Here is a 21,050-nt window from a genome sequence, read left to right as displayed (position 1 = left end):
TAGTTTGTTGACCAGTATATTTTAGGCATTTCAGGCATGTCCATCAATTAAGAAAAAAAAAAAGCCAAGGGATTAATGTTCCAACACACTACATGTTTAGATAAATATTTTCAAATCTTTCATTAAAAAAAAAAAAAACCTCTTCCTTTAAAAAATGTATACACCAATACAGACAACGGGCAATGCAGCCGTGGACATTCTAGTCACTGAAAGGAGTTTCAGAAGCCTTCCTGGTGACACAGCGTTGATATAAAATGTGTGAACGCAACTCACGAGATTCTCCAGAGCCAGCCAAATGTAATGATTCAATGAAACCGGCAATGGGCCAGAACACAGTCCAAAGGACATAGGAATACCCTGCATACCCTTGGATACATACTGGCCCAGCAAGTGATGTATGCTTCATGGACTGTAGGGTCATCTGAATGAAATCAGAACCTGCAGTTACCAGCCGGCAAAACCGTGAAGGGATTTTGTCTTCAATACAAATGAACGAGGGTCCCTTGAATGGAGCAGCCCTCAATGTCCTGTCACTGGTGACCAGTTCACTTAGCTTTCATTGTACTGCACAGTCGAGTTCCTTCAGCTGAGGATGTCGATTTTTCTGAATGAGACGATACCACATTAATTGTCACATGGATTCACAGTTTTTATCGTGCACAGGGACTCGAACCATTAAAATAAAAAACAAATCTCACTGCATTTGTGTTGTATTTTTGTAAAATAAAATGTCCTGCATTTTGATACAAATGGATGTCACAGAAAAGTCTGCCATTTTCAACGACCTAATAAAAAGATTTATTTTTTATTACTTAAAAATCAGCAGCAAACAATGCCACCTGGAAAGAGGATTATATATGTCAGCTGTAGTAAATTTCCCTTCCCTATACATTTTCAACATCAGGAAAAAAAAAAAAAAAAATTCACAAATGAATTTGGGTAACAAAGTTCTTGACCAATACAAATATAGTGGCTTCTGTCTAGCGTTTCTATACATAGCAACCAACATAGTTCCCACAGTGTAGAGAAACCGAACTACCCAGTGCCAAGAATTTACATATATGTATATACACATACAGTATACATAGGTTTAAAGAAATGTTGGTTTATTTAAAGCGCTTCATGTACGACTTTGAAGATTTACTAGGTACATTTTAATGGTCAGTAAGGTTTGAACATGGTGCCGAAATCATCGCTGTAGAAGTTCTCCCTTTCGTTCCCCCAGTAACAGCCTCCGCCGTGCCTGTGAGGGGCACCATTCCCTTGGTACCCATCATAATGCCCCCGTCCGCGGTATAAAGAATGCCCTCCACCCCCCCTGCGGTTCCCTCGCCTGCGGCTGGCAGAGTTTCCGCCTCCTCTGTGGTGAAAGTTTCCCCGGCCGTGGCCCTGGTTAGGAGCCCCTGAGCCTGCAGAGGCCCCTGAGCCTCTGTTAGAAGAGGTACCCCTCCCCCGGCTGGTACCAGTCCTGGATGTAGCACTGCCTGTCCCTCTGCCGCGACTGGGAGTCGTTGCTGTCTGAGTGCTGGCACCCCTGCCAGATGAATTCCCACTACCCTGACTTGCAGTTCCAGTCCCCCTGCCAGCTGAACGCTCACTAACCTGAGTAGTACTCCCTGATGTAGCACTGCTGCAGCTACCTCTGTTAACAGGAATCCTGCTCCTGCCTAGATTACTGGGGCAGTCAGGGGCTTTGTGACTACCACTGCCCTGATTAGTCACAGATGCTGGACTACTACCACCCCCTCTATTAGGAGCAGGATTACATGTGACCTGAATGTTAGGGGTGCTGAAAGCAGGTTTACTGCTGGCTTGGTTAGAAGAGTGAGTAGGCAGGCTGGTGGGGTTCCTGGGTGCAGGGGCAGCGCTGGCTTGGCTACCAGTACTGCCCAGGGCTGGTTCAGCTCTCTGCTGGTCACCTGGAGTGTTGGAGGCAGTGAGGAGGGTCTCAGATCCCGTGCCGAGAAAACTCTGGTAAGTGTTCACATTGAACATGCTGTACGCCATTGTGGTGGGAGAAGCGACTGGCGACAGTGGCTTGGGGTCCTTGGCAGTGGAAGATGTAAAGACGGAGATGGCGGATCGGAGTGCCTCCAGGTCCAGTCCTGAAGCCCTGTGCAGCAAGGGAGCAGCTTGGCTCTCAGCAGGCATGGCTGAGATAGACACTTCTGGATCCAGGCTTTCTGCTTTAATGGTTCCACCGCCGAGCTCGATTTTTGAAGTTTCTTCTTCAGAGTCTATCGACATATCCTCCTCCTCCTTCAGCTCTCCCACTGCTAACATCCCTGCATCTGCTACAAAGAAAAGAACACAGGCAGATTGATTTATATTTTGTTGCATTGCAGCAACAAGTATTCTGGACATTAAATTAGAACAAGTGTAAAAGGTGTTCCTTGAATTGTTTCGATTTCATCATCTTACTAGGAGTTTTTCTTTCAATATTTAATAACTGATGCTGTTCTAATACTACATTACAGTTGGAAAAAAGCAGCCATACAATTTAAGTCCCTTTGGTTAATCCACATAATAAATTTCCACTTGAGCCATTTACACGCAGAAGTGAAATAGTTTTTTTTTTTTTTTTTTAAAAGTGCTTGTACATCAAGACTGTAACACTTGTTTTGATATCTGAGAATTGAATGTATTTTAATAAAAACATGCAATAAAGACAAACTTGCTAAGCATTGCAACTACTTTATAGACACCAGTCAAATGCATGTGTCTTGCCTGTTCAGACATTATGTAAATAGTGTAAACACAACCTGTAAACTCATTGGCTTCATGCAATTCCAACTCCGCAGGGCTGCAGAAGTTCAGACCCACAACGTGATGTGAACAGTTTGGTTAGGTGCCGAAGATTATACCCCCCCCATCCCCACCCAGCATAAAGTTTTCAACGTGCCCTGGCATCCAACAGATTGTCACTAATTTTTTGTAAACAAATTCTTCTGTTATTTTGTTTCTGTGTGCTGCTGCAAAATGTCTCTGCCCTTTAAAAATTCAAAACCCTGTACTGCAAAGTATGGTGGCCCAGTAAGTTAAGAAATCAAGTGTGATCAAATGGTTTTTATTGAGGCAATCACAAAACAATACAGAATATTACATGAACAAATCCCTTTTTTTAAATCCCCCCCCCCTCGATCGATATCTATCTCCCCTACACCCCCCCCACAGACCCCGGATATCTAAAATTAGACCGGATTTAACAGCTTGATGATGCCAGCCATACCTTTTCCAGGCTTGGATCATCTGTTCCCTGGCACCATGGATTTGAGCGGTGGAGAGCTCCAAGTAAATAATATCAAGGAACGTTAGGATCCATTGGCGCCAGGGAAGGAAGTGCAGCGGTTGCCAACGCAAAGCAACCATCTTTTTCGCTGTAGTAAGGCCAGCCAACCAGATGTGTTATCGTTTAGCAACAGAACCAGAGGCGAGCAACGGATTACTTTATCAAAATTTAGGTGGAGAAAGTAGAGGATACCCACTCCCAAAAAAGAAGCTGTAACAGGGCATTCCCAGACAATACACAGAAAGGTGCCAAGGGCTCCCTGGGGAAAAGCAGGCAGTCAGGGGTAGGGGCAAGCTTCATGTGAAAGCATCTACAAGGGGTTAAGTATGTTCTATGAAGAAAAATGAAAGTGATCATCTGATGGTTAGGGTTCTTAGAACTAAGCCTCAATTAAATTATTCCAGAGAGCGTCCCAGTTAACCTTGATATCTAAGGAAGCTAGGTCTCTATTCCAAATTGTACTAGCTGCTACGAGTTTGTATGAAGCTGTTAAAAGATAGACATACAATGAAGAAACCAGCCCCTTTTTTGCCCCCTGCATTTAGCAGATCATGGAGTGGATGCACTGGTAAATTAAGTCAGTTTATCATGTTAACACCATCACAGGCCCAGGACATTCCAATGCGATTGTGTTTATACAATCCTTAAAGGGTTAAGTGAACTACCTCCCAGCACACACACGCATGTGCTACAGCACCCAATCCCACCGTGTGTGGGGGTGTATTCTACATGTCAGTACTAATGCTAAGTAAGATGTAATGAAATAATGCACCTTCCCTAAATTAGTATAAATATTTAACCCTTTGCGGTCCAATGTTGGACCTGGTCCGATATTACAATTTTCCCTTTCCAGTCCAAAGTCGGACCCTGTCCGACATCATCGAAAAGACGTAAAGCACAGGTCTCTAGCTTTTGGAGATGTTAGTAATAAAAGGAGTGATCAGGAAAGGATTGAGTATGCACGTCTATAAAGAGGTATATGAAATACAGCGAACACAGGGTGGGGCTTGGCTGGAGATGCAGTACTGATGTCATTTTGCATTGCAATGCCCTTTAAACCTGTTTTGCTCAGGGGAGGGGGGGGGATTTTAAACTTTGAAAATAAATTGGACCTGACACATGCTGAATAAAAACGGACTCCAAACGGTTAAAGAAGACCACCACCACTACTAAAACACGAGGAGGTACATTTTACATTTTTCCAACAAGCAAACAAAAGACACTTGTTTTAAAACAGTGCAACCAGCAAGAACGCCCACACAGGCTTTCTTTCACCCCCCCAACTGCCAATCAGTTTCTGAGACAAAAGGGACAGTTGGCATTGAACTGTGTGTAATATTAACAGCATTAACTCTAGAACCTGGGGTCTACAGCACTGCTAGTATTCCAAACTCACCTGGACACTAGTTTACTTCACTTAAACTAAATGTTCCCTTTTTTATTTTATGGTAATAAGCACATTCAGGTCTACTGCAATGGATACCAATTGGTCAGCGAACCGGGTGCTAATCATGCCATGGCCCTTTGAAGAACGACAAAGCAAACTCCAAATGTCTCCCTAGTATTTGAACTCTTTCTCAATAAGGAGTATTCCCATGCAGGGCTCACCTGGCTGCACTTCTTGAGTGCTTGTCCCTGGTACACACTTGTCTTCTGTGCTGGAGCTGTTGAAGCCAATAAGGCTCTGAAAATTCTGCATGAAATCCTCTATAGTGGCGACTACAACCCCATTGTTACAGTGCTTGGGAAACATCTCAAAACGTTTCTCTGGAAACAGAACACAACAATAATAATTCATACGATGTTAAGCAGGCTTTGACAGATTAAAGACCATGATCAGTTCTTTAAGCATTTCAAGTTCCAATTCAGTCTTTATAGCTAAATATAATAATTGGAAAATAAATCAGCAATGCTTTAATAAAGTAGTACAAAAAAAATGCATTTCTTTACCATTTTAATTCCAACATCTCTATTCCAATAGCAGCTTTTAAAAATGTCCAAATAACAAAAACTGTGACAGGTAACTCATGTTTTAGCTATTTCAGAATAAAGGGATTGCACACAGTTTGCTATATGAGGTATTCGAAGTGGCTGCAAGAATGAAATAGAGCCCTAGCGTCAGGGTCAAAATGCATGTCTGAATGGGTAGCACGTTTCTTTAGTACAGTAGCCTCGGCATATGTGAACACCTCCGAAGAAAATACGTCGGTTGGAAACACCCCTGTGGGGAAATGGAATCTTCTTCATTGTAAATGCTCAGCCTAACGGAACAGGAACTTTGCTTAACATAACACTTTTTTGGTACCAACTGTGATTTGTTGCTAAACGATTCAAAACGGATAACTCATTATAAAACTTACTTAAATGGTTTATTCAATCTTTTAAAAAATGCATTGAAACGTGTCTTCAAATTAATATCTCATTCATAATTACTGTTCAAGCCACTGCTACTTTTACCTTATGTACGGCTGCTGTGTTCATTTACGTTGTCAGTTAGTTTATTAACGTACACCTGCCTATTGCTTTTCTCATACTTATTCTGTTAATTTCATATGTTGATGCACGTGCGATCATGACAAGTAAATACATTTTTATTGATTCATATGGTGATTGGCCATTGCAAATAGTGTGATACTCTATTAGGAGTGTGTTGCTGAAGGTACCTGTGTGACATTCTATTAGGAGCTGCTTGCTGAAGGTAACTGTGTGGCATTCTATTAGAAGCTGCTTGCTGAAGGTACCTGTGAGGAAGACCACGTGTCTGCGCTGGATGTTCTGGGCCTGCAGCTTGATGAGGCAGTCCAGCTCCGGAGCCTGGCGGCTTTGTGAGTCGCACTCATGATAGGACAGGAACTCTACCAGATGCTTCTTCTGGTAGGAGTTTAGCAGGGTCAGGAGGCTCAGCACTTTGGAGTTCATCCTGAGAAAGTGAGAGAATGCATGCAGTTCCTTTCGTTAATCCATGTTAACCACACAAGCATCTCCGTTTGGATATCAAGGTCACCCACCACTTAACCATAGACCGCTGGTTCAAAGACCCCGGTTAGACTATCTAGTTTTACTTTAGGTAAGGTAATCCAAGATTAGCACTAATCAAGGCCTGTGAAACCAGCCATTTTATACAGGTGTTCTAAAGTGCACTTAATAGTTCTACCTTTACAAGGTCAACTGATTGATAAATCTGAGCTTAAAATGATAGATGGCTGTTTTTAATGCTTGTTCACTCACCTTCCCATTTCCTTCAGCTTCTTCTGTGTTTTGCAGTGGATTTTCCACTGCCAGTTACTTTGAGTGTTCCGTTCCTCCAAAAAATTAAGGAAACACTGCAGTTTTTCTGAAAAGACAGACAAATAAAATGTTGACACATCTTAACCAGTCACTGCCTGCCACTGAAAAATCTAAAACATAAGGAATGATGATATTTCACCACACTGCCCACCTCCTACCTTCAATCCCTTGTCTCTCCCTATACCACACCCCCCCCCCACTCCTCCTCACAATGAGAAATAAGAAATAAATAATTTAGCAATGTTTCGCAGATGGTTTAAAAACAAAACAAAAAAAAAGGACTTGCAAATGACTCGAATAAGATTGTCAAATTTTCCTACATGTTTTTATGATGTTAGGTGTTAAATTGCCTGGATCGATTTGTAGTGGCTTCTGGTTGCACCCGAGTTCCTAACAGAACTTTGTCAAAAGAATTTAACTGTAAACACTTGAGACATCCACTTCACACCAGAAATGCATTCAATCAAGGCTGACAAAACTTCCCTTTTTAAAATAGTATTTTCATCCTCCACCCCCACTGTATCTGACCCCAAAGTACTCCAGTTTCCTGACCAGGTTCAACATTAATACTGTGTCTCTGTCAAACAAAGCACCTTAAAATTTCACTGTAGATTATAATTTTGTTTTTATTCTTTACTGAAACGTGGCACAGTAAGGATGATACCTTCCTGACTGAGGCTTTTTCCTTGAATTATATGTTTTCCCAGAAAGCACGCTTAACAGGGCGGTGGGGGACGGACAGACTTGCTAATTTATTTCATAAAGATTATAACTGTAAATAAAACTGAGGAGGAGTACTCTTCATTTGAATCTATTTTTATTAGTTAATAGCCAACTTCCAGTTATTGTAATTTTCTATCACCCTCCAAATCCCAATTAATCATTTCTGTCTTAATTTATAGAACTCCTGTCTATATTATCTGCTAATTGACAGGATTTTACTGCTTGGGGATTTCAATCTGCATACTGATAATGAATCTGACACAACGGCCATGGAATTAAGGCTTTTGAATGGCCTCGACTGTATTCAGCATGTTACAGGTCCTACTCATAATCATGGTCAATATTTAGATTTGGTCATCTCTCAAGGGCTAGATGTTCATATATTTAGTCCATTACAGATCTTACTGTTTCAGATAGTTTTTGCATTTTATTTGAGGCTCTTTTGCCCTTACCGAGAAAGGGTGTGCTGTTAAGAAATGCGCTCTTCTCCTCAACTGTTAAAGTTAAATCTGAAATAGTAGGTTTATCACCACTCATTTCTAATACCTCATCTATTGCCGAGTTAGCTGATAGATACAACTGCCATTTAGCAACTACTCTTGAGATTGAGGTCCCAGTTAGAACTAGAATGGTTTTTTCAAAGCGTATTGCCCCTTGGATTAACAATGCCATCTGTCAAATGAAAAGATATTTGATATCTGACATCTGAAACGACTTTTATTGAAGTACAACGAAGCTTTAAGGTCAGCAAGATACACTTATTTTGCTTATCTTATTGGAGGTGAATAAGAACTCAACAAAATCAATAGGCTAGTTAAACCCTCACTCTCACTGAAGCCTCAGTTACTAAGTGTGAAGATTTTCAAACAAAAATAGTGAATATTAGGGATCAAATTTCATGGAATAACTGATTCAAACATGCCAGCTAGACTGGTTGAATCAGCAATGGACTTGTTTTCTTTGATCAATGTATAACAGCTCATTCTGATAGTAATGCTGATGGAATCTGCTGCTTGCTCTTTGGATCCAATGCCAGATAGCTTTCTGCAGGACATGTTCAGTGACTTGTGCAATGATGCTCTAACTAGAATTGAGTTCTCAGCCAAAAGGGACATTTCCAGCTGCTATTAAAACTGCCCTATTGAAACCCCTGCTTAGAAAAAATCTAATCTAGATAGGTCTAATTACTCAGACTTGAACTATTTCAAACCTTCCTTTTTTAGCTAAGGTTCTTGAAAAGGTGGTATTTAAACAAATGAATAGTTTCCTTGACAGTAATTCTATTTTGGACAAGTTTCAGTCAGGGTTTCGTTCAAATAATGGCACAGAGACTGCTCTGGTTAGGGCTGCAAATGCTTGTGTGTAGATTCAAATGCTATATCTATTTTAGTACTTTTAGATCAGAGTTTTGCATTCGATACTGTGGATCATGCAATTTTAAATTAATAGTCTTAAAGAATGGGGGGGCCTCTCTGGAACTGTTCTGAACTGGTTTAGATCATATCTATAAAAATCGACAGAACGTACTTTGTTTTCTTGGGGAAGTCCGTGTCAGGACTGGCTAGTATTATATGTGGTGTCCCTCAGGGCTCCATTCTTGGTCCTCTGGTTATTTTCCTTATGTATGTTACCACTAAGGTGAGTATTCGTAAACATGGGGTGAATTTTCACTGTTAAGCTGATGATCTGCAACTACATCTCTGTTAAACCAGGCGATATCTATGCTACTAGTTTTATTTGAGTGTCTTGCTGATACTAAAAGTTGGATATCTAAATGTTCTGCAATTAACCAAGATAAGACAGAACTCTTATTAATAGTTTCTCAGAAACGGATACAGATTGACAAATAGATTTGGGTAACCTGACTTCAAATTTGAAATCCAAGATGATAAACTTGGGGGTTAGATTTGATTCCGAGCTGAGCTTTGAAACTAATATTAAAAAAATTAAAGTGTCTTTTCATCCGAGAAACCTTGCTAAAATTAGGTAATTTCTTTCATGGTCTGATGCAGAGAAAGTAGTTCATGCCTTTATTTCATGTATACTGGACTACTGCAATGCTGTTTTCTGGTCTTAAGTCTGTCACGTCAACAGCAGTTCTAACTAAAACAAAAACAAAGGGCACAGGGGCTTCCAGTTCGTTACAGGATAGATTAAAATTCTATTAACATTTAAAGCACTTAAATGGCCAGGCACTGAACTATAACAGATGTCAGCATATCAGCCTGTGTGTCATTGAGGTCAGCTGACCAATGCCTTGCTTTGTGTTCCGAGGGTAAAGCACAAAAGGAGAGGCTGCTTTTTGTTACAATGCTCCTACAGTTACAATCTGTCAGAGACGCACCATCAATGGCAATTTTTAAAACAAGACTTGGACACATTTTTACAATATAATCGTCTTTTAAAATTGAATGTATTTTTAATGCATTTCTGCTGCCTCTAATGGTTAAAATGAATGTTTTCTTTTAGCTTGTATTACAATGTTTACCACTTTTGTGCTAATTTAATTATTTTTTTAATTCTCTTGGCATACATGTTTATTTTCTCCATTTTAAATGAGCTGCTTTTAGAATGAAAGGTGCTATAAAGTTTATTATTATTATTTTTTGCAATACCTTTGCAAGTGAGGCTGTATGTTCAGGGCTGAGTGACTATAGCACAATGCAGTTGGGATTAGTGATGAAAGAAGCTAATGAAAAGGCATAGCAATGTTTTAAAAACACAGGATGTAAATCTGCAGATTGTGAAAAATGGTTGGGAAACTCTCCACACACTGCAGTCTGAACATGAAACATTTAACAACCTACTTCTCTTAGAAATCACTGAAGCCTTAAAAGGCATCTAAAAAGGTATTGTTTGCAGGTTCTGTTTTCTTACCAACAGTGATGACGTCAGGGTTCAGAACAGACTCATCTGATACAATGAAGCCACCAGACACAAAGAGCTCATTGTATGTATGGTTTTTAACATCATCCAAGCTGTCCACACCAGCAAAGCTGACTGACGGCAGCTTCTTTAAAGACACCAAGGCAGGAATCTGTAGGAAACACACATTTTAAAAAAGCGAATATGGGCTTTATCAAGATACAACACACAATCACGAGTTTACAAGAGAGACTTAGGAATACTTATTGGAGTCATGTTGAACCAGAAACTAACAAAAATAGGTTTTACTTCACATTCTCAGTTCTCTCAATTGCTCACAGCTGATTCTCATGTAAAACAGTATCAGACTAAACAAAAACCTTTTCAGGACACACACTGCAGGCTGTGTCAACACTGAACCCTCCCTTAATAGCCTCTTGTATTTTGGGAGTACCTCATGGATGTTAGCAGCAATGTCTTCATTCTGAATTATGATCAGCAGCTTGTCTAAAGAGCTGTTCTTTTCCAAAAAATTCTGTGGGTTACACTCTGCATTTCCTAATCGCATCAAGTATTCCTGAAAAAAAAAAAAAAAAAGACCAAAACAAACACACACAATAGTGAACAAGTTAGATTTAGTTCTGGGCAACTTTAGCAGAGAAATAGCAAACAACTTTTCCTGTGGCCTTGAACCACTGCTTGTATGGTTAAAAAACAAGCATCATCATTTGTCTTCGCACTAACCACACCATGACCAGTGTACGTTCCTTTCTAGATTTGTTTTCATTAATATATTTAAGCAGAGTTTAATACTACAACTGCATAGCATTTTGGACAATGCCAGCTTTGAGTGTGTGAGAGACCCCACACACCTTTTACAAGCATCTTACAATTAGGGCTCACAGGAAAACCCAGAATGATTCAAGCTACACATTGGAAGTACTAAATGATTCGTTGCCAAGTACAAGATAAATTTACTGGTTGCACAGACCCCAATTACTGCTAATCCTGGACAAGGTAATGTAACCCCAGATAAGGTGGTCCAAATTCAGTGCTGCTCAGTGTCTGTGAAGCCAGGACAAAGTGTTCTATTTTAATGATCTGCACAGCTGCAGGAGTACTTCTGCCCGTCTGGACTGAGATCAGTAAAAGAACACCCGCCACAGTTTGGATGCAAGATGGCGCATACCTTTATTTCAGTGCACACAGTGCTTTCTTCTTCTGCGTGGATATAAAACTTCAAAGTGTTCTTTTGCACATCCTTGATGATTTTGACCAAACTAGAGAAGACTTCTGGCTTGAGTTGATTGATGAGGTTACTGAAAGAAGCTGGAGCCTGAACAGCCGATGAAATCTGAGGGCCGTGAGCACCAGCTTCCCCCAGCGGCAGCATTCCATCTCTGTCACCTGCCACTGGCGCCGCCTCAGGCTCCAGCGCAGCGTCCAGGGAAGGCACGCTCAGCGCAGCAGGGTTTACACTCAGGATCTGTTGTTCAGGCTCTAGTTCCTCTTGTTTTAGACATTCTTTTTTGGGAGACTTCGACAGCTCCATCTGGACCTGCGCCATGTTCTTCACGGTCCTGGTTTGCAGGGACTGCTCTGGAGAACTGCTTAACTGAGAATGTCTGGCAGCAGCTCTGAGCTTTTCAGAGTCCACCAAACTTCTCATCTTCTCACACAGCTTGTCGACATAGTTCTGCACAGGGACGTGCGGCTCCCGGACTCTGATGCACTTGGAAAACCCAGATGTCAGCTTCTCAGGGATGGAAACGACCGACTTTGTGCTGTACAAGACGTTCTCCTGCCTCAGAAGCTCCTGGACTTTAGTGGTAAAGCCCCCAAACTCTTGGAAGACCGTACTTTCCACGTCTCTGGGTTCAGCAGAGGCATACTCCGCGGTGAAGCTGGCCCAGCCTGGATGGACAGCGTCCCTGTCATCTTCATGCATCTCTGCTGGCATCGGGGGAGAGACCTGGGTGAACTTCACAGGAGAAGAGTCCTGGCTGTGCAGCACACGGGGGTCATGAGGACTAATAGCCTCCTGAGCTAGGCGGTACGTCTGTGACTTCATACCTGCAACATGAGCACAACAACACGCTCACTTTGTAAGACTCTGAAACCAGCAGCACTGCAGATCTAGAACTCTTCAGGGATCAGCTCCTGCTGTTCAAGGCACCTACTCCAGGGACTACTGCGCTTCAGAACAACCATTAGTATAATTCATACTACAATAAAATGTTTCCACATCTCTTCAGCAAATCTTGAATGAAGAGTGATGAAGGCTTAATGTAACACTCACAGCTCCCTTGTATAAGTTCACCACATTAACTTGCACAGTAACACTGCAGTTTTCCCATTGTTATACTATGAACTTGCTAATCATTCACCATACAATTTTACAATTCCTCTTTGTGCTTTACCATACTTTGCCTATGTCTTTATTACACTTTGCTATGCTTTTACTATGGGAAGCTTTTATAAGTGCCATATAGGTTTGCTGTGTTTTGTGTTCTCCTGATGCCAGCAGGACGTGAAAGTATTTTGCTCACCTGTTATTGGGATGAGTTTCCAAGCCATGTCGCTGTCCCCCGGCAGCCTGGCCCCCTGCTCACTGTGGTGTGTCTGCTCGAGCTGCGTGCTGGAGCAGGGGCTGAAGCCCTCCAGACTGCTCACACTGCCAGCCATCTGCTCCTGGGTGGAATAAACAGCCATTTCAAAAACACATCTTTAACTCTAGTAAAGGATAGGACCTGGCTCTCAATCTGTATCACCTTTTCTACCACTACTATTATAGAGCAGTGAGTTTTGGATCTGCACCAAAAACTAGAAATTTTGCAATGTTTTAGCAATTGCTGCTCAGTATAAAAAATGTCCTTGAGAATCTGAAGCTTTAACACTGTTACATCTTGTACAGTCCTAGTTCATCATACAAGCAGAAATCGGATTATAATGTCAAAGAAAGGAGTCTACCTCGGAGCTGTCCTTTCCGTCGCTCCTCTCATCCCCAGAGGCAAGGCGGAGGTCGCTTGCATTGCACGTACTGGAGGGATCTACAGCCATCAGGGCCCCCTCCTTCTCTGAATCCTCATAGCTGTGCATCGTGGGGGGCTCCTGAGCGCATCCCGAGTCCAGTGGCTTGTTCAACAGGGCCGCAGCCGAGGCACCCCCAGCGCTGGTCAGGGTGTCCAGGAGCAGCTGGATGAGGCTCTGGGTGTCGGCAGCCACAGTGCTGGAGGGGTCTTGCTTCCTCATGTCAGTGTCTTGACCACCCAGACAGGTAATGAGAGAGGAGGAATCAGGAGACTGCTCGATATCAGCTGAGGATGAGGAACACAGGCCAGTTAGTACAGCTTAGTGGACATGTTTTTCAAGGCATCAACTAGTGGGCTCCCATGAGAAGTTAAAAAAAGGTCACTATAGCAAAATCACTAGCAGACCACAGTATTACCAGCAATGGCACAAAACAGAATTGGGTACTGTAACAAATGCTGCACAGTAATTATGTAATGTTACACTGTGACAAAACATGAAAATTGTGCCTGTCTTGCATGGCTATTGAAGAGCCATGAACACTGCAAAGGAGACCTTGGTCTCAGTGGACTTTATAAAATTACCAAGGAGAAAAGAACATGTGCAGGTAAGAGCAACTACATGTTCCAAAACCTGACGTTTAAAAAAAAAAAAAAAAAAAACGACTTGTGCAAAGCTAATAAATATCACACCAACATTTTGTGACCAACCCCAACCTAGCATGTTAAGCACAGCACTCCTTTGCTAAGCATTCAGAAGTACATAGCATACTACGATATCTCTTTCCTTCGGTAAGTATATCTATATATTCAATTAGTAAGACAGGCTTTCATGTCAGTAACAGTTAACAGGTTCTACCTCCTACGTGAAGACAAGAGAACTCAAGAAGACCTGGACTGTCACTGATGGAGTCAATACTCTTGTTTCTGGAGGATTTGCCACGAACACAAGCTCACCTTTCAGATCCTCTCCATTCTCCCCGGCCCATGTCCTCAAGTGCTTGTAGGCAGTTTCGACATCGTCCCCCTCCAGCTTTCTCTTCAGACTGCGGACACTCTTGAACTCCTCGCTCTCTGCCCCTTCTCCCATGTGCTTCTTCCTGCTCTGAATCAGGTGGATCAGCTCCTTGAGCTTCTCTGGGTCATCCATCGCATTGTGACCAGTGTTCTGCGACAGCGGCGCATGCTCCGAGCCATTCTCCCGGCCAAACCTCTTGCTTTCGCACTTGCCCTCGGAGCCCTCCCGGCTGCACTCTTGGACCCTGAGAGAGCTTTCCACCATCTCCCTCGCTCGGGATACAGACAGCTTAAAGGTGTTGGACTCGTATATGTAGAAGTGTAGAGCCTTATCAATATTTGTCTTTACGTATGGTGCAGCAAACAAAACCCTTTTTTCGTCCAGTTTCTGGTCATACTCGTACAAGACAAACTCTCTGATCCGTTTCCACCCTCCTTCAGACAGATTCCTCAGGTAATCCCTCGCACAGCGCTCCACTGCAATGTTTGGGCCTGTGGAAGTGTTGTTGCGGGACTTCATTAGACCGTAGTGGAGAGCTGGAATAAACGTCATCAAATGAGGCATAATCTCCTCCGTGCCTTCGGTTGACTGGGGTGCTGCTGTTGCAATGTTTTTTGCTGATTAAAGAAAAAAACAATAAAAAATTAACAAAGGTCTACATTTACACTTTAAAGGAGCGATTGGTTCGTAGCGCGTTTAATTCAGGATGTGCAAATAATTATCAATGTAATTCAAGGTGGCTGCTGCCATACCCTTGCAGCTCACCTCCTTGTGATGTGTGTTAATTTCATTCCAATAGGCCAGTGTGTGTGTTTTTTGTACCCCTTTACAATTTCTGCTATACTGAAATGGTACCAATGCCCCTCAACATGTATGTCTCCTCACAGCCATTCTGGCCACAGTGCCCTTTCCACTACAGCAACTAGGGATGCCTGGATGGAAGTGTCTGGATCCAAACAAAACATGGTTTGTGTGATTAAGTCGCATCAGCAGAAAAAAAAAAAAAAAAAAAACACATAACAAACACTACCCTTCAAGCACATGGATTTCTACCATGTGTAATAATGCCATCTCAGAAAAGAGCACAAATGTAAACAGTTGAAAGCCTTGTACAATCTGCAAAAAAATTTGCAAACCTTGATCACGTTTTCTGATCAGCAGTTTAGAAATGTTTATGATACTTAAGTGGTTTTCTTTCAAGTTTAAACAAAAATGACTTGGTGTAACTCCATTGAATACGGTTGAATTGCCGGTATCCCCTTGTTTTAATTTCCTTTTTTTTTTTTTTTTACCACAGTGAAACCAAGATGGTAGGAATCCTAAGCAAAATTACCCAACATCCTACACTTTGGCACGGACTTAAGTTTAGTGGCCTTGGTGCGAAATGTATTGACATGTTTTGGCCTTGCCCTTTTTGTCAATTTAGAGCCTTTTGTACAAGACTAAATATTTTGTAGAACTCATTTTATAAAAGCTGCCTCCACTGCACTTCCTGCACTCTTCATTGCGTTGCTAAATTTAGAGCCCTGCAAATGAACCCCCCCCCCCCCAACATTTACTTAATATATTTTGTGTCACAGCAGTTTGACTGAAACACCAACAGGAATTCTTAAAAATTAAGCTTAACTCAAAAGACATTTAGTAAATCTCTTCACTGTGAATGCTTCACATTACCATTTACTTTCCATCTCGTTGTGTAAACATTTTAAATGTTTACAAACAACTAAAACATTAACTTAAAAAAAAGGGATCTTAAGCTTTGGTTATCTTTAAGTCAGACTCCTATGTATTGAAGTAACTATTAAATCACTGATTCATATTAATCTATTAACTGTATGCAACGAAATTAGCCATGTATGTGTTACTGCAATTATATACACACACAGGCGATCCTCGATTTACGACACTTACGACTCTTTTGCATTATTACCCTGCTTTGACTTTACGACATCGATACAGCATTTACAACACGGCGAGCCCAGAGCCATGCGTCATGTGTGCATGCTCAATGTCCTAACTGCAGTACCTGTAGTGGTTGCCCTGACTTAGTCTAGCGTTTTTTTTTTTTTTTTAATGCACGTAACTATTTATTTATTTTTAATTTATTTGCCGTTAACAATATCTGATAAGAGCAATTGACTCAAAAGGAAACCTAAGCTTTGAACTCTGTCACAGGGGACTTAACTTCAGCGATCGTATCTCCTGCTAGCAGTACCAAATACATACAATGAATACGTCATTGGAAAGCCCCGAGTCTGTACTTTTAAAACAAGCCAGGTAGGTTTCTGAGTACTACGCGCGTAATCACCAAGCTGAGTGTAAAGAGTTAAATATTTACATGAGTACAATATAACTGGTCATTTTTGTAGAACTATATTTATTATCTGGCTGAAGAGTCAGGAACGGAACCCCAATTTATAACATTGTTCCTACGGGAAAATGTGGTTCGACTTTCTGGAACCAATTGTGTCATAAGTGCGAGGACTGCCTGTGTGTGTGTGTATGTAATAATATAATTTTTTTTAGCTCAAAGAGCCAGCTGCCCAACGTTTCGATATGTTGCACATATCTTTCTCAAGGGAACCTCAAATATATATAATTTTCATTAATATATATAATATATATAATTTTTGAAACGTATAAATTAAAAGTAATTCTACTCTGTGAGAAGTTTGGCTGCAATAACAATTCCAACAGTCCAGCTCCACTACTCACCAGCCTTCACATCTCGGGGTTCCTGGAACAGAAACAGCGCCTGGAGACACCTCAAATGCTCGCCTTTCAACTCTGAAACAACCAGGGAGAACGGACAAGATTATTCTGCTGTAAGAGACAGCTCTCCGCACACCTTCAACATTATTCTTCTATTCATGACAGATTATACCTACCGTTATAAACCATTTGGGAGGATGAAAGCAGAAAAAGAAATCCTTTGTCCTCCAGCGGTTTGACAAGCACCTAAAAAACAGTGAATGTTAACATTAGGAGTAAACAAGCTCCACGTCCTCATTCAGCCTTCCTTCCAGCTCAAAGCAACTACAGTCCACACACATGTAGCAAGTTCAGGTAAGATTTATACTGTTCCACATATATAGAATAAAGATTCTCTTTAAAAAGGGGCTCTGTGGGTTATCTGAATACTGGATTTACTGACTCAATATTCGAGAACCCAAATAATCACTTGACACAGCCCTGAACAGAGTTTAAAAAAAAAGACTGCTTAAGGTTTCTCAGAGTAATGCTGGACAATGACACCGACGGGCAGCTTCCCCTTGGGAGGAGAGGGTGTTCCTTACACCCATGTCCACGGGAGTAGGGTCAGATTACCAAACACGTTTCAAACGTAACCAAACTAAAAGGCAGGAAACGCCAGTGTATAACGTTATCGTTTATTGAACTGCAGAGTACAAGGTGATCATTTTTATATTTCAAACAAGTCAGTCATTGCCATTACACCATTACTCTATTAAAGTTTATTCAACTGAAAAGCAAATGTGGGTTATTTTGTTGAACAAAAGCATCCTCAGGAGCATAATGTAAGGGGAGTGACATCTCTGATGGACTAGTTCAAACCATGAGATAAAAAACAGTTACACAGCTCTGTGTCAGTGCTGTGAGCAGTGGTTAAAAACAGCATGGCAGTGAAAGTAATGGAGTTGAGTGAAGAAATCCTACAAGAGTTGTGTACGTAAGAGTGTACCAGCTGTAAAGCCACACCTCAAAGCATGCAGTTCTGTATCACCGATACAGCCAGAGGTAAAACAATGCGGCAGGGAAACTGATCATTTTAACTGGACAACAGAAATGGAACTAAACTGGAGAATTCTAGAATACAGCTGTGCACCAAAATATTAAGACAAAACACTACAGCCCAGAAACAGAAATTACATGACATCAAGTCAAGCATATCATGTCAGAAGTCAATGTCACAGTAGACACAACATTCACCATGCAGTGTTAATATAACCCTGCAGATATGAGGTGACTGATTTAAAACAGACCCGAGAGGACAGGAAGTGCAGTGGAGGCAGCTTTGTAAACCAGTTCCACAAAGATGTGCTGTTCTTACAATAGCATGAGTTTCAACTGGCAACAGCAAGGCCAAAATGGCCTTCAGTTAAATGTGTAGAGGGCACCAAGCCCACTAAACTTAAGTCTAGGCCAAAGTGTAGGGTGTTGTGTTATTCTGCTTGGGAGTCATATATAAAAGCTAATTATTAGCCACAGAAAAAAAAAAACAATACAGTTTAACTAAATAACTATTTATGAACTGTCCTGACTGGCTACTGGCCTGCTGGCATGAGGGAGACTTTTGGGCCCGACAGCTTAGCTGTTCCTCCGAACAGTAGTCATCACCGAGATGCACAGGAGAGCAATTCAGCGCTTGACAGACAGGGGTAAGCTGTGCACCGAGAGGAGGAGAGATCCCCGACCAGGAAATTAAACCTCCCCACCTGCAATCTGGACAACTGCATTGCTGCCGGGCACCCTGCCAGCCAGCAGCCTAGACTGGAGCCTGCAAGGATGTAGCTCCCTGTGCTGAAGGCAATGGCTTTTCCCACTATGCTTTGGGACCATTTTCTTCCATTTTAATAGCATATATTTCACCAGTTTAAACAGAAGCTAAACTCAGAAACATCCTTCCCGCATGTAATACAAAAATGTAGAGACGCTATGTTGTGTTTATAGATGAACTGACAAAACAAAACCTGTTTATCATAGGATGGACAAATAATGACAATAAAACACCAATACAATGTAGAACTATTTTCTACCATCTTGGTTTTGATGTGGTTAAAAAAGGAAATATGGGGATAATGGCAATTGAACCTCCACTTGTGACCAGTATTTTTTTCAGGTCGAAAAAGTCCCCTGGGTCGACACTGTCAATACCTTTTAGAATTCTGATTGCTTGAATCAGATCGCCGCGTAGTCTTTGTTCAAGACTGAATAGATTCAAATCTTTTAGCCTGTCTGCATAGAACACAATATTCTAAATGAGGTCTTACCAATGTTACCATTTAAAATTACCTCCCTTGATTTAAATTCAACACTTCACTATATATCCGATCATTCTGTTGGCCTTTTTATAGCCTCCCCACATATAGATGAAGTCATTTCTGAGTCAACATAAACTCCTAGATCTTTTTCATAGATTCCTTCTTCAAATTTCAGATGGTAATTTATAACGGTCATTTTTATTGCCTGCATGCAGTACCTTACATATGTACGTGAGCAACTGTGCATATTTGATTAGCTATTTTTACTACCTCGGTGAGCTGTAATTGGCCTAATGGGAATGTCACTCATAATGCAGACTGCACGTTATATTAAGAGAGGCGGGTTGTTTTAAAGAAGAATTCCAAGTTCTCAGTTCAGCTCCTCCTACATGGAACAAGGCAACCCCAGCTCAACGGAGGAAGCTGGTAGTCAATGAGGTACAAAAGCAGGAGGAGGGGATCAGGTGTGTAAAGGCCATTTCCCAGGCCAAGCAGGGAGAATGGATGAGATGGGAGAGTGTGGAACAATGCAAGATCAGCTGGCAAGACCTATGGACAGTGGAAAAGAGCAGGATCAGCATATGATGTTCTCCCATCACTACAGAACCTAAACCTCTGGGTGGGTAAGGATCCCTCATGTTGTGTTCATCACCTGCAACATTAAGGCACATTTTGACAGGATGCAAGGTGGGTCTTAGCCAAGGATGGTTTACTTGGCACCATGACCAGGTGCTGTGATGTTTGGCCTTAGCACTGGAAGACAAGTGTAACCTGACCAATAAGTTGCCACCAGTTTCATCAAAGCATTACACAACCTTCAACCAGACATTGTCTTGTGGTCTGGATCAGCACGACTTGTTCATCTGGTAGAGGTGACAGTACCATGGGAAAATGTTGTGGATGAGGCGTATGAGAGGAAGAAACTCAACTAGCTGCTGAAGCGGAACAGCGAGGATGAAGAGTCCGAGTTTACCCAGTGGATGTGAGTTGTCGAGGATCTGTGGCACACTCTACAACTCTGTTTCTCAGAGACGTCGGGTTCAGTGCCCAAGAGTTGCGGCACACAGTGAAGAACTTCTCTGAAGCAGCAGAAAGGAGTAGCAACTGGCTGTGGTTGAGATGGAAAGATTCCAGATGGGGATCTCAAGCACAACAGAAAGAAAGCAACGCTCATGTACAGGTAAGCTGGGCCGAGCCAAGTGGGGGATGGAGGGGGGTGATGCTGGGACTTCAGAATCACTGTTGAGCCCTCGAGGTACTGTGGGCGAGTCAACGAAACACTGAGGATGGAAGGTGCCCACTTGCAGACCCCAGAGATGTATGCTATTTAGCTCAATCCAGACGGTTGTCAGGCTGATGCGCTGGGGAGACCGCACTGGGTTGATCCCCAGAGCTAGCATCGCAGCCATTGTGTGTGCTGATGCGCTGAGGAGGCAAAATGAGCTGATCCCTGGAGCCAGCATTACACTTCAGCTATCAACACCAGACAGAACGATATCTACATTACATCAGATGGAAAACAACACAAATGGATGGAGATGCAGATGGATCACATTAGTTTACTGCAAAGCTAAGTCTTAGTTGATGCTTATCTTGGCGAGAGCCAAGTTCAAATCAGCATGAAGTTCAACATCTACTCTCATGTAACGGAAATCACCACCCAAAACGGTACAGTACAGCAATGCAATTTTAGAAACTAATGAGCAGGCTGACTTACCAGTTTCTCCTTTTCCAGCTTCTGAAGCACACTTGGCAAGCTGCTTCCAGATTTAGATTTTTCCACTAGCTCAAAAAGGCTGCAATACATCCCACCTTTCAACACTGTAATAAAAATATAG

At 41.9% G+C, this 21,050-nt stretch overlaps 1 protein-coding gene across 2 annotated transcripts in view; it reads right to left on the bottom strand.

The window, feature by feature from the left end:
* Positions 1–628: 628 nt before the first annotated feature.
* Positions 629–21,050, bottom strand: part of tasorb (transcription activation suppressor b) — a 41,290-nt gene continuing 20,868 nt past the window's right edge. Inside the window, exons 11-23 of one of the 2 annotated variants that reach the window (XM_041224350.1) lie at positions 20,930–21,033; positions 17,101–17,170; positions 16,928–16,999; positions 14,152–14,829; positions 13,136–13,482; positions 12,715–12,856; positions 11,355–12,238; positions 10,620–10,742; positions 10,178–10,337; positions 6,518–6,623; positions 6,031–6,209; positions 4,898–5,056; positions 629–2,294 (exon numbers count right to left, since the gene is read on the bottom strand). In XM_041224350.1, the coding sequence (XP_041080284.1) occupies positions 1,162–2,294; positions 4,898–5,056; positions 6,031–6,209; positions 6,518–6,623; positions 10,178–10,337; positions 10,620–10,742; positions 11,355–12,238; positions 12,715–12,856; positions 13,136–13,482; positions 14,152–14,829; positions 16,928–16,999; positions 17,101–17,170; positions 20,930–21,033 (4,157 nt within the window). In that variant the 3' untranslated portion in view covers positions 629–1,161. The remainder of the gene's footprint in view (positions 2,295–4,897; positions 5,057–6,030; positions 6,210–6,517; positions 6,624–10,177; positions 10,338–10,619; positions 10,743–11,354; positions 12,239–12,714; positions 12,857–13,135; positions 13,483–14,151; positions 14,830–16,927; positions 17,000–17,100; positions 17,171–20,929; positions 21,034–21,050) is intronic. The other variant, XM_041224351.1, reaches the window with a different exon arrangement.

Source organism: Polyodon spathula, chromosome 23 (genome assembly GCF_017654505.1).
Source record: "Polyodon spathula isolate WHYD16114869_AA chromosome 23, ASM1765450v1, whole genome shotgun sequence".
Taxonomy (NCBI): domain Eukaryota; kingdom Metazoa; phylum Chordata; class Actinopteri; order Acipenseriformes; family Polyodontidae; genus Polyodon; species Polyodon spathula.
This window is presented reverse-complemented; position numbering and strand designations above follow the sequence as displayed.